Below are 13,224 nucleotides of genomic sequence, written 5' to 3' on the forward strand. Positions count from 1 at the left end.
TGTGTGTGTGTGTGTGTGTGTGTGTGTGTGTGTGTGTGTGTGTGTGTCTCCCCATCTTACCCAGGCTGGAATTATAGGGGCAACTCAGGCCCAACCCCACACCTTTACTGGAATCGGAGTTTTGACCTACACTCTTTCCAGCCGGGTTGGTTTGCCTCTCCTTACACAGCATAGTGGTACCATATTAATGCCAAACTTAGTACAGACACCTGCCAGTATAAGCCACTGCAGCTCAGAACTCCCAAACTGAAGAGATTGACCAGCCTCAACAAGTTCTTCTAGTAGCACTGATTACAGCCGTACACCACCATGCTCAACTTTCATTTGTATTAACATAAAACATTCATATGATACTTGATTCAGGTTAAATAAGTTTTACCTCTTTTTTACATCATGTTCAAAGTGAAACTTAAGAATGGCCACTTGGCAGACAGGTCAAGTGAATTGACCAAAGCACACAAATTGCAAATCAGGAGAACTGACCCCCAGAATGTTTTGAATCAATTCCAGGGACAATTCTCCTAATACCAGGGTGTCCTGTGGGTATATATACATATGTATACATACACATGTGTATATGTGTGTATTTCACTTAGGGCCCAGTGCTGAGATGAGGCCCTTACAGTACAGCCACTCCCTCTCCCACATCCGCTCAGGGTTCCCCATTTCCTCAACCTCTTTGGATGATGGGCACAGCCCACTCTGAATTACACACCAGAATATAGTTCTGAACTAGGCACAGCATTAGGGCAGATAGGAATATAAGAAAATGTGACTTGAGAGCATCATAGGCCTACATAAACGACATACAAATATACTTTTTACACAAATACATTCAACTCTTCTTTTTCTTATAGGAGCAGTGCTTGTGACCTTGAGAAAGGCCAAATGAAAAATGAGACTCTTAAGTGTAATCATGTACTTGCCACATGGTGTGTGTTTCATATAAGTATAATGTTGAAGATCAGTTGCTACCTATACTGTGGTCAGAATGTCACAGTTAGCTGTACACATCTGCCCATCTTCAGTGAAAAACCACCTGACATCTTTAGAAAAGCTGCCTCAGCACATTGTTTTCTGATTTTCAAGTCTTTTTTTTAATGTTTAATGGTTTTTAATGGTTTTTAATGGTTTAATGATTTTTAAAAGAAGAAACAGTACAAATTGAATTTACTAACAGTAAAAAAAAATCATTGAGAATATCACATTTAGAATTTTGAAAATCAGGTCACAAAATAAGTTAATTTTTTTAAACCATATTAAAGATTGTACCTGTACTTCCAGTACACATAAAATTTAATGTGCTATATGCTAGACTTTGTGCAAAGGGTGTGATTTGTTTCAAAGGCTATTAGGAGGGCCTATCTACAGCTGTTTATTTTGTGCAGGGTTTTGCAAATGCAAACTTTTATTCATTAATTCATGTAACAATTCTGTAAGATTAACATCTTCCTGTTTTTGTTTTTGTTTTTCTCCCAGAGAAATTAAGACATGGTCAGCATAGTTACATTGAGTATTCTGCAAGTCAGACCTAAAATAAAATTGTGTCACTTGATTATGTTCTATTCATGATTGTGCCATTTTAGAAAAAGTTATGATATACTTCAAAGTGACTCTATTTTTTACTTCCAACAGAATTTTTAACTGAATCTTATTGTTACCTTTTTTCCCTTAAAGTTATTTTAATTTCTCACATAGTACTTTGGGGAAAAACATGTAATTTTATTAATGTGGTAACCTGTCACTTTTAAGTTTTAATGTGATAAGTATATCTTTATTATTGTAGTTCAAATAATATTAAAATAACTTCAGAGTAAATGTAATATAAAATTTTGGTAGTTTTTAAGGCAATGTTATGTTGTTTTATTTGTCTTTTTATATTTAACTGTAATTTGGCTTATACTAGAGTCTTATAAATATGCAAAAGTGAATTTTTTATTCAACAATCTTGTATGTAATTTTAATTTTAACAGTATTGGCAAAGTAGAGAATGATGTAGCCCATATATTCCTACAGACTTGAAATTAGGGAATGTTTAATTCCCTACAGCTCAATTCCACTTGTGCTAATAGCCCTTTACTGTAGGGACTTACCCATTCTGTTTCTTTCATTTATTTACTTATTCAGTCAATCATTTATTTAGCAAAGGATTATCCGAAGGAGCATTCCCCAGGGAGTGAGTCCTTAGGCCAAAGTGCAGTGAGTAACAGCTTGGGAGAAGACCCCAGTATGTTATGAAATTTTTACTGCATCCTTGATTTGGTTTAACCAGAAGTATTCTTTCAGAGTGTTAGTAGAGTAGCCAGAGTACAATTTGAGCTATTCAAAAGTTTTCTTTTTCATTTAATTGGTAAAATTTTTTCAGGGATTTATTTTTCAAATTTTAAGTCAAATAAGGGAAGAAAGTGGAGTTTAAGAATAACAACAGTGCTTTCTGTAGAATTATATTGTCTTCAATACTGCATATTAAAGTGTCAGAATCTCTTCCATCCACTCCATAAGAGAAACTTGTTTTTAAAAAGAAGCATCATTTGTAGCCAAGTTGTATTGAAATGAGCTACAAGTATCATATTATACTAGAACAGGAGTTTTTAATCTACTAAAAGTTTAGTCACCACTTAACATTTTACTTTTTCTTTCTTATACACACATGGCAGCAGTTTTCCTTTAACAACTATTTATTATCTATGGTATGCACAATTTGCTATTTTGAATTATATGGAACATTTTCCTCTAAGTGCTTAAATGGTCAGACAATGAATTCAGTCTTCTCCCCTCGATCATCACCATTTCGTGCCAAGTTCTCCATACTGTACATTTTCAGTTCTTATTATACTTTTGCTCTTTTGTCCGAAAATATATCTTATTACTAAATCTGAGCTTCAGTGTTACTCTAGGTGTCATTTTCTAATGCATGATGTATTCTAACCTGAAAATTCCTGAAGTTTTAGGTTTGATATTATGTATTAGTCCTAAAAATTTTAAGTTATGTAGGTTAAATCTCCCACAAGTAATCTTCACAATAATAATAATGTCTTACCTTATTAAAGGACAGTGGATCCCTTTTTTTTCCCTTTCTAGAGTTGAAAATAATTATTTTTTCAACTTAAAATATTTTTCTTAAAATATAATGAGCCTTTAGGGAAACATCTTAATTTTCTTACATTAGAATTAAGGAGTGATTTAAGATTATTGTAATGGGGGTAAAGGTTATAGAAAGAAAGGGTGAATTCGTTTCCTTAAGATAAATAAAAAGTATTAGAAAAGAATAAGGTTCAATCCAATACCACTTTGTAGTTAATATTGCCACAAGAACATAGATTGCTCTTCTACAGTATTTGATTGCAGTTTGTAATAGAAATAGTCAAATTGTTTTAGTTAGAAGTAATTTTTTTACAATAAATTTAAATACTTAAGGAAAAAAACTGATGTGAAATACATTGAAATGGTCTTCAGAGTATAACTTCGAAAGGGAAAAAATTCCATTGAATTGTGTGTTTGTTTTTGACAGCCACCTTCATAAGGCTTTTATAGTTTACACCAGTTAGAACTAATATAAAAGTGTATAAGTTTGGGAATAAAAAACTAATTTGGGGATGTTAATTAGGACAAATTATTTTACTCATTTGCTATCATTATGTAGAGGATCTATCAAAAAGCTCTGAAAGGAAATCAGGAAGACAGTATACTGTTTAGAGGTCCTTTCTCTTCAGCTCCACAGTAAATTGTGTAAAAAGGTCTACTTTCATTTTCTTGTTTGAATAACTGCCATGTAGTATAAGTCTTTATTCTCTAAGCCTTGACTACTGTAACTAGGTCTTGCTAATTTGTGTAGCTACCAAAACAAAGGTTTAACTTGAACAGCTATATATTCATTACAGCATTTATTCCCCTATTAAAAGACTGTCTGATGCAATATTTTTTAATGGTGATTCAGAAAACTGTTAAAAACTAGGGCAAGTTTCCAGATCTGTCATTTGAGGCTGAAAACTTGTTAAGAAAGAACCTGGACTGGAAAGCAAACTCTAACAGGTAGGGATATGCAGAATATAGCCACTAATATTAAAATTTTAGCTTCCCCAGTTATAATGAAGTTCATAGTTTATAAACTAATGAGAAGTTTTACAGAAATTAATACCTGGGTTTTTCCTTTTTGCTTATTATTAAAAAAAGTTAATTGTAGTTTCAATGTATGTTAAGACATCTTTTGTTACCACATTTTAGGTGTTTTATATTACATGTTATCAAGCTATGTTTTTGTGTTTTATTTTAGCTTATTTGCACTAATCTTGATGAACTCAGGGAATTAATCACAAAAATCGAGAATGAACTCAAAGATCTGGAAAACAGTAGGAAAAAATCGGTAGGTGTTGATCCAAACATTCTATCTGTTGTTGTCAGCATTCAAATATTATTCCTGCTGTTTTCTAAAGCCGTTTTATTACTAGAAGCAAAACAAGACAGAAAACTTGTTACTCTCTCTTGATTCCATGAAAATTTATCATGCAAAATAGTTGGAAACATCGTTTTGCTTTATTCTATAGCATGTTATTCTAATTTTTAATAATAGTTAAAAGCATACCAGGGATTAGTAAATAAATTATATTTGCTTGTTTAGCTTACATCAAATAAAGCTTTGGATACTGCACAATATTCTGGTTGCTTGCTTTGTAACTGATACTTTAAGGTTTAAATCTCCTTTGTAGTTTAATACCTGCCTTTCAGGGAGTTGATTTTTTTTGTTTTAGTGTTTTAAAATAATTAAATGCCTTACAGAGAATTGAATTTTTCAGTTTAATATTAGTTATGTGTCATAAATAATTGTAAACAAATTGAAATGGAAAGATTTATGACCCTCTGTCCCCCATTTTATATAGATCTATGTGGTTTTTTGACATGTTATTTTTAACATGTCCATCAGCCTTATCACTTAAATTTTTCCTAAGAATTTTCATCATATGTTGTCAGTTTACAGTTAACCCTCACCTTAATTACGTTTGAAAGACATGGGTAAAGAATAAAAACTTGGTAAAATTATTTATGTTTATTACTAGATCTAGTAGCATGTCATTATTCAGATTTCTAGCAATCTCCGCCATTTGGAATACAGCTAGGAACCTGGGAATGAGCAAGAAAAATGCCTGTAAACATTGAAGAAGAGTCATATGGAGCCAGAGTTATATATAGAATAAGATTACTAATTTCCAAATTTTATTTAAAGAGCAAATGCTGGTCTTCAGCAAGGAAGAACAATTAGTAAGTTGGTTCTATATTTCTTTTTGTTTTGTTTTGTTTTTTGGTGAGGCAGTCAGGGTTAAGTGACTTTCCATAGCTAGTAAGTGTCAAGTGTGTGGGGTCAGATTTGAATTCAGGTCCTCCTGACTGCAGCCAGGGTCAGTGCTCTATCCACTTTGCCACCTAGCTGCTCCTCTATATTTCTTTTCTTGGAAATAATCACTTGTTTTGAGTTGAAGCATTCATTTTTCATTTCATTTCATAAAGTTGATCTGTCAGCACTTTATTTTACTGTTACCTATAATCAAGATATGGAATCTTAATACAGGCTTTATTATCCTCCTAGTAGAACTATGAATAGGATCCTGATTTATGAATTTGCTAACAGCGCTTCCCTACTGTTTCCATGTTTTTTAGACTATGGTAGATTCCTGTTTTATTTGGTACAAAATTTTCATCATGTGATTTTTAAATGTAGTTTTTAAGCAGAGTTTATTTAAGTAGTTGTGATCCAAAACCTACAGGAATGAAATACACAACTACTCCTAGCATTACTCATTAAGCAACCATCACTTAGCCTGCAACTCTCTTTACATTTTTCCTTGAATTGTTCACCATTGAATTATATGGTCAAAAGAAAAAGGTGCAAATATTGGGAATGCTTTCTCTTCCATTTGAATCATTTTAATAACACCTTCAAAAAGCTTTTGTATATGTCCTCATTTGATCCCTAAAACAACCCTCTGAGGTTGTCTGGAAATGTTATACTTATTTTACAGATGAGGTAATTGAGACTGAGAAGGCTGAGTGACTGGCCAAAGCTCTTTAGTAGCAAAGCAAAGCCTCAGTTCTTCTGACTTTTCCCAGTATGCCATGTTGCTTTTCTTCTCCTTAAAGCTCCTTCTAAGATAAGTTTCGTTTGTGGTATCATAGGCTCATAGAACATTAGAGCTAGAAGACGAGATCATTTACAGATGAAATTGAAGGTCAGGTGATAATGACTTAAGTAAATACATCTACTAATTAACAGTACTAAGATTTGTAACCTATGTCCTCTGATTCCAAAGAGGAGTTATGTTGATAGTAATGAAATCAAATTAATACTTTTTGGCTCTGTATTGTTCAATTTATCATTCTTAGGTGACACTTTGAAGGTAGGGGTAGACAGTATTAGAAGAATAGAAAAGGCTCAGGACTCAGTCAGAAGACATGGGCTCTAGGTATAGCACACTCTTGCTAGCTGTGTGGTCCCTTTCAGCTCTTAAAAAATGGCGTAATTCCTTGAATTATTTTCTTTGAGCTATGAAAAGATCACAAAAGAATGTTCAGCTATCTAAAACTCTTAAAATGGCTCTCTCTAAATTAAGTTATTTTAAAGCCATAGTACTTGTAACCAGAATTCCTTAGGAATCTGGCTACTTTTGAAGTGAGTAAGAGTTTCCTTCAGAGTGATATGGATTGTTAATGTTAAAACTCAAATATCCAAGGTTTCTTATATTTATTTATGATAAGAGAGCATCGTATACCAACAATTCCTCTTCAGTAGGTGAAATACCAGCTTAAAAGATTCCTCTGTCCATTTTCTAGAGACAGCTGAATATTAGAAAAACAAAGAGAAGGAAAATCATTAGAATTTTATAATATGCTTTGGAAGAGAAATTTTTCTCTTTGTATTTCTGCATAATGTTATTTCATATTCAGTGACAATAGACAAGAATGGAAATACAAATGACTTATATGGAGTTTCATTGAGCAGACTTTGAATATATTTTATTTTTATTCTGTAGCTGCTTCTGTCTTTTGAACGTCTTCATTTGTTTCATTTTCTTTTCTGGTGGACTAGATTGCCACTGACCCATAATAAATGGGCATTACTGAAGCTATGCTATAATTCAGGGGCTCTTAACCTGAAGGTCTTTGAAATTGAGTGAGGAAAAAAAAGTATTTACTTTCACTGACCTTTTGTTTCATTTGTAATCTTATGTCTTTTATTTCATTCATTTAAAAATATTATTCTGAGAAAGGGTCCATAGGCTTCACTAGATTGCCAAAAGGGTCCATGATGACAAAAATTTTTTTTGGATAAGAACTCCTCTTCTATTTCATGGGAAAATGATTGAAATGACCAAAAAAAGGGGTTTTTACTAATGCAAGTAATTTTGTGAAACTATCTACACATGGATAGACAAACTTGACCATTATGAACTGAGCTTATGTTATAGAAGGAATAGTCAGTGGTGTGCTTTCTTTTCCTTTTTCTCTTTGATCTTTTTAAAGTTATTTAGGGAAAAGTTATCTTGTGGTATAACTAATTTCTGTATGCCTTTTGGAGACAATCATCTATATGCTTTCTAGATATGTATTTCTAGGGTGCTGTGTTTGTCTGAAATTACACTTTGGGAAAATTCTGGCTAGAGGTAAGTTATATTTTCCTCTATAATCAGAAGTTCTCTAGTACATTCAAATTAGTAAAGACTGACCAAACATTAAGCATTATTTAATAATTGTTCTATTGTACTCTCTCTCTTGGTTAGACCACATCTAGAACATTGTATTCTCTTATGAATACCACATTAGCCAAAGTTTAAAAAATGTTTGCTTTGGAAGAGATTAGGTTGTAAGCAGGTTAAAAAAAACAAAACCCTGGACTAGGAATGGGAAAACTATTTGTATGAACTCAGATAAATTACTTCTCTCAGGGCCTGAATTTCTTCATTTATAAAATGAGGGGCATTATACTAGGTGATTTCGAGGGTTTCTTCTAGCACTGATGTTCATTGTATAGAGAATTTAATAAAATCACCTTTTAGTTTCACATGCCTGATTATATACATTGTGGATTGTTGCTTCAACATAAATAAAACTTCTTAACAATTAAAGGTGGTCCAAAACTGGAGTCTAAAGAGTCAATGAGAGCCCCTGTTTATAGAGATCTTTAAGTAGAGTCTGGTTGGCCACTTGTCACATGTGGTGGAGTAAATTCTTACTCAAGGTGGGGTTGGACTAAGTGCCTTTTGAGGGACCTTCCAACTCTGAGATTCTGTCATTTTACCCTTCCTTCATGCCCAAAAATCTCATTTATTATCTCATTTATTATGCTCTAGCAGTATCCTCTCAGGGACTATCAAAATAGGTGGCCTCCAATGCACATTTCATGCTTATGCTTGCTTTTTACTGTTCTTTGTCTTATTTTTGTCATATGTCACTTCTTGATGCTATCAGTAAATTAGCCTCTATTAGTATCCTTTAGCCTCTATTTAATTTCCTCTTTCCATTGTACTATAGGCTAGGAAACTCATATAATATGTATAAAGTAAATAAAGGAAGGCCTGAGGGACTTTTACTGTGAGTCAAATTCTTGACCACAGCGTGGTGCAGTGAACTAAAATGTCTTCTAAATGTAACTCTATCTAATATTGGAAGATTGTTCAAGGCTTACTTAAAGAAAGAATCTTAAATTTTAGGGAATCATCTAAGGCAAGAGGTTATTAACCTTTTTGGTGTCATGGACCCGTTTAGCAGTCTGATGAAGCTTATGGATCCCTTCTCAGAATAATGTTTTTAAATGCATAAAATAAAATGTAAAAGATCACAAAGAAAATTATATTGAAGTGCAGTTATCAAAAAAAATTTTTCTAACTAGTTCATGGATCTCTGCTTAAGAGCCCCTGATCTAGGGGAACGTCAAGGTCATGTACCTAAGTAGTGGTAGAGCTAGGATTCCCAGATTGCCTTATTCCAAGTTTAGCACATAGTTGCACCATGTTGCCTCTTGAGTGAAGCAAATACCATATTTTACTGTGTCTTGTTAATTTTTTTCTGTATAGCATTATAGTTCACATTTTAAACATGATTCTATTTCTCACTGGGATAAAAGGGAAAGATCTACATTAGGACTCTGTGAAAATGTTAATAGTGAAGAAGCAGTAGCACTGTGCAAATATATATGTTTAGAGTCTATGTGACTAATAGATTGTATAGTGAAACTGAAGTAACAAAATTAAGATTGTTTTCTGATATATTCATATTTTCTGAAGTTTATTCCTAGTAGTAGTAATAATAATAACTAGCATATGTATAACTCTTTAAAGTTTGTGAAGCATATATAGCATCTTATTTTATCCTCACAACAACCATGGGAAGTAGGGACTATTATTATCCCCATTTTACAGATGAAAAAATTGAGGCAAAAGGAGGTTAAGTCACTTGTCAAGAGTCATACAGCTAGTATTTGAGGTCATATTTGAACTTCTGTCTCCAGGTCTAGTTGTCTATCCATTGTGCCAAATCTTAGTTTGCTTAAAATAAGATCTAGATTTCTTACTCCCAGCCTTTTGGAAGTACCTTTGTTTTCTCCCTAAGTTAAACTAAAATAGAGCGCATACAGACACCAGCATCAAGTCCAGAGTCAGAGCTACAAGCCATTTTCTGTCATCATGTGATGAATAAGACACAACATCAGTGCTTCCTCTCCTATTTCCTAAACATAAAGGTATGCATAACCTTCTGTTTGCTTAAAGCTGTTTAAGCTTTCTTTTCATTTCTTGATTCTTCTTACTTTTTACTCTATATGAGAAAAATAAAGCAAACATGACAGAGCTATATTGCTTGTTTCTGCTTACCAGCTCCCTCTTCTTGTGGGAGAAAATAAAATTGATTATGTAGAGAAGGTTAAATGTAAATCAAACTATATACCAAAGTCCCTGTAAATAAGTGTTTTATTATGTTCATAAATTACATATTTTAGAGGAAAATTTTTAATAGCTCTCAAAAAATCGGATGAAGTTCAAATTTGCCTTTTCTTTGGAGAATTGTAAGTGAGCCTAATCTTCATCCTTGGTTCTGTAAGTTAAATTAAAATACCTGATCTCAGCTTTAGAGCTTTCTCTTCCCACTCTACTCATTATGATTTAAGGCTTCTTGTAAATGTTTACCCTGTCTACTTTTTTTTTTATCATTGTCAAATTGAGTTTTATTACTTGTCCATTTTTTAAAAATTTATTTATTTTTAGTTTTCAACATTCACTTCCACAAGATTTTGAGTTCCAGATTTTCTCCCCATCTATCCCTTGCCCCACCCCAAGATGGCATGCATTCTGTATACCCCTTCCACTAATCTGCCCTCCCTTCTATCTGTCCCCCCTTCTCTTATTCCCTTCCCCTTCTATTTTCCTGTAAGGCAGGATAGATTTCTATACTCCATTTCCTGTATTTCTTATTTCCCAGTTGCATGTGAAAACAATTTTTTTAGCATGTGTTTTTAAAAGTTTGGGTTCTAAATATTCTCCCTTCCTCCCTCCCCACCCACCTTCATTGAAAAGGCAAACAACTTGGTACAGATTATACATGTGTAGTCATGCAAAAACACTTCCATAGCAGTCATGTTGTGAAAAACTAAGTACATTTCCCTTCATCCTATCCCACCTCCCATTTATTCTATTCTCTTTTTTGACCCTGTCCCTCCTCAGAAGTGTTTGCTTCTGATTAACGCCCCCCCGTCTGCCCTCCCCTTTCTTATCTCCCTGCTCTCTTGTCCCCTTCCCCTGTTATTTTCCTGTAGGGTAAGACAGATTTCCATACCCAATTGAGTACGTATGTTATTCCCTCCTTAAGCCAAATCCTATGAGAATAAGATCTTATTCTCATTCCCTCTCACCTTCTCTCGTTTCCCATCCACTGTAAAAGCCTTTTCTTGTCTGTCTCATGTGAGATAATTTACCCCATTCTACCTCTCCCTTTCTCCTCTCAGTATAATCCTCTCTCAACTCTTAGTTCTTTTCTCCAGATACCACCCCTTCATCTTCAACTCACCCTGTGCCCTCTATCTGTCCATATATATACATTCATATAATTTTTTTCCCTCCAATTACCCTAATACTGACAAAAATCTCATGAGTTACAAATATCATCTTTCCATGCAGGAATGTAAACAGTTCAACCTTAATAAGTCTCATGATTTCTCTTTCCTGTTTACCTCTTCATGTTTCACTTGAGTCTTGTATTTAAAAGTCAGATTTTCTATTCAGCTCTGGTCTTTTCATCAAGAATGCTTGAAAGTCCCCTATTTCACTGAATGACCATTTTTTCCCCTGAAGGATTTTACTCAGTTTTGCTGGGTAGGTGATTCTTGGTTGTAATCCTATCTCCTTTGCCCTCTGGAGTATTATATTCCATGCCCTCCAGTTCCTTAATGTAGAAGCTGGTAAATCTTGTGTTGTCCTGATTGTGTTTCCACAATACTTGAATTGTTTCTGGCTGCTTGCAATATTTTCTTCTTGACCTGAAAACTCTGGAATTTGGCTACAATATTCCTAGGAGTTTTCCTTTGGGGATCTCTTTCACAAGGTGATTGGTGGATTCTTTCAATTTCTATTTTGCCCTCTGGTTCTAAAATATCAGGGCAGCTTTCCTTGGTAATTTCTTGAAAGATGATGTCTAGGCTCTTTTTTTGATCCTGGCTTTCAGATAGTCCAGTAATTTTTAAATTCTGTCCCCTGGATCTATTTTCCAAGTGAGTTGTTTTTCCAATGAGATATTTCACATTGTTTTCTGTTTTTTCATTCACTTGGATTTGTTTTACGGTGTCTTGATTTCTCATTAAGTCACTAGCGTCCAATTGCTCCGTTCTAATTTTTAAGGACCTGTTGACTTTTTAATAGACATGTCATAGAGGTTTGCTGGTCTGGAGAAGGGACTGGCGACTGGAGCAGGATTATAGACCTGGACCCATGAGTTCGTTGGTATAAAGAACTCTTGTTAAAGAAAGCCCCTTAACCAATAACAGATCAGCACCTGCTCTTCATCTTAAAGTGTTAGAAAGTTGCCTAGGGCACTAGACGTTAAATGACTTGCCCAAAGCCACTTAACCATGTATATCATGGGTGTTACTTGAATCCAGTACTCTCTGACTCTGAGTCTAGCTTTCTCCAGGTTACAGGATAAGACAATTATATATTAGGTATATATATTACAAGGATAAGACAAATACATATACATATATATATATATATATATACACACATGTATATATATATATACACATGTATATATATATATATTTGGAAATAAAGGTGCTATATAAGTATATTGTGGTATTAGATCTATTTTCTTTGTTCATACTTAGGAATGAACAGAGCAATAGTTCATATTTATGTAGCACTTTTCATAACACTTTCCTCACAACAGCTCCTTGAGGTAGGTAGACAAGTGTTAGGATTCCCTTGTTATAGATAAAGAAATTAAGGCTAAGGAAAGTCATAACTTGCCTTCTATTATGTAGTTAGTAACTAAGCCAGGGTTTGAAACCAGACAACTTCTGCTTTCTGATTACAAATCTATTTTCTATTATACCATACTTCTACATCACTTTAGTTACAAAAGTTAGAGTTCTTAATAAATAATACACATATACATTAAAACTGTGCAGTGTTTGGTGAAATTAAATATATAAATAAGTGGTAGAACCCTGTTATGAAATGCCTCACTTTTGATATTTATATACACTGTAGGATAGATCATGTACCCTGAGACATTGCTGTCTGCACTTTTGACCCAGTAAGAAAAAAGGTAGCTTTTAAGTAAGATACTGGTCATGTCCCCTAAAACTTTTATCTGGGGGGTTACATTATATTTTGATTGGTAGATGATGTGGTAGTAATCTCTTAGAAGTTGTCCAGTTTATTCAAATATCAATATAACTGTATGTGATTCAAAAAAATTAACCTTAAGGATGGTCAAACATCCTAGCACATAAGGAGAATTCTTTGGTGAAACCACTAAAGGTACATTTAAACAGAAGGTTGTCTACCTTTACCACTGTTGAACTCTTTTCAGCAATGACATGATTAAAGGGAATTATATTAATTAGATGGCTGCCCTGTATCTTAACTTCATAATGAGTTTAAAGACACACACACACACACACACACACACTCTCTCTCTCTCTCTCTCTCTCTCTCTCTCTCTCTCTCTCTCTCTCTCTCTCTCTCT

The 13,224-nt window shown here is 33.7% G+C and overlaps 1 protein-coding gene across 1 annotated transcript in view; it reads left to right on the forward strand.

Annotated features, from left to right (window-relative positions):
- The window catches only part of KIAA2026 (KIAA2026 ortholog), a 75,814-nt gene that overhangs the window by 41,206 nt on the left and 21,384 nt on the right, over positions 1-13,224 (forward strand). The window contains exon 5 of the mRNA XM_027863059.1: positions 4,274-4,363. Coding sequence (XP_027718860.1) covers positions 4,274-4,363 — 90 coding nt within the window. The remainder of the gene's footprint in view (positions 1-4,273; positions 4,364-13,224) is intronic.

The sequence above is a fragment of the Vombatus ursinus genome, unplaced genomic scaffold, assembly GCF_900497805.2.
Source record: "Vombatus ursinus unplaced genomic scaffold, bare-nosed wombat genome assembly UNPS02014770.1, whole genome shotgun sequence".
Classification (NCBI taxonomy): Eukaryota; Metazoa; Chordata; class Mammalia; order Diprotodontia; family Vombatidae; genus Vombatus; species Vombatus ursinus.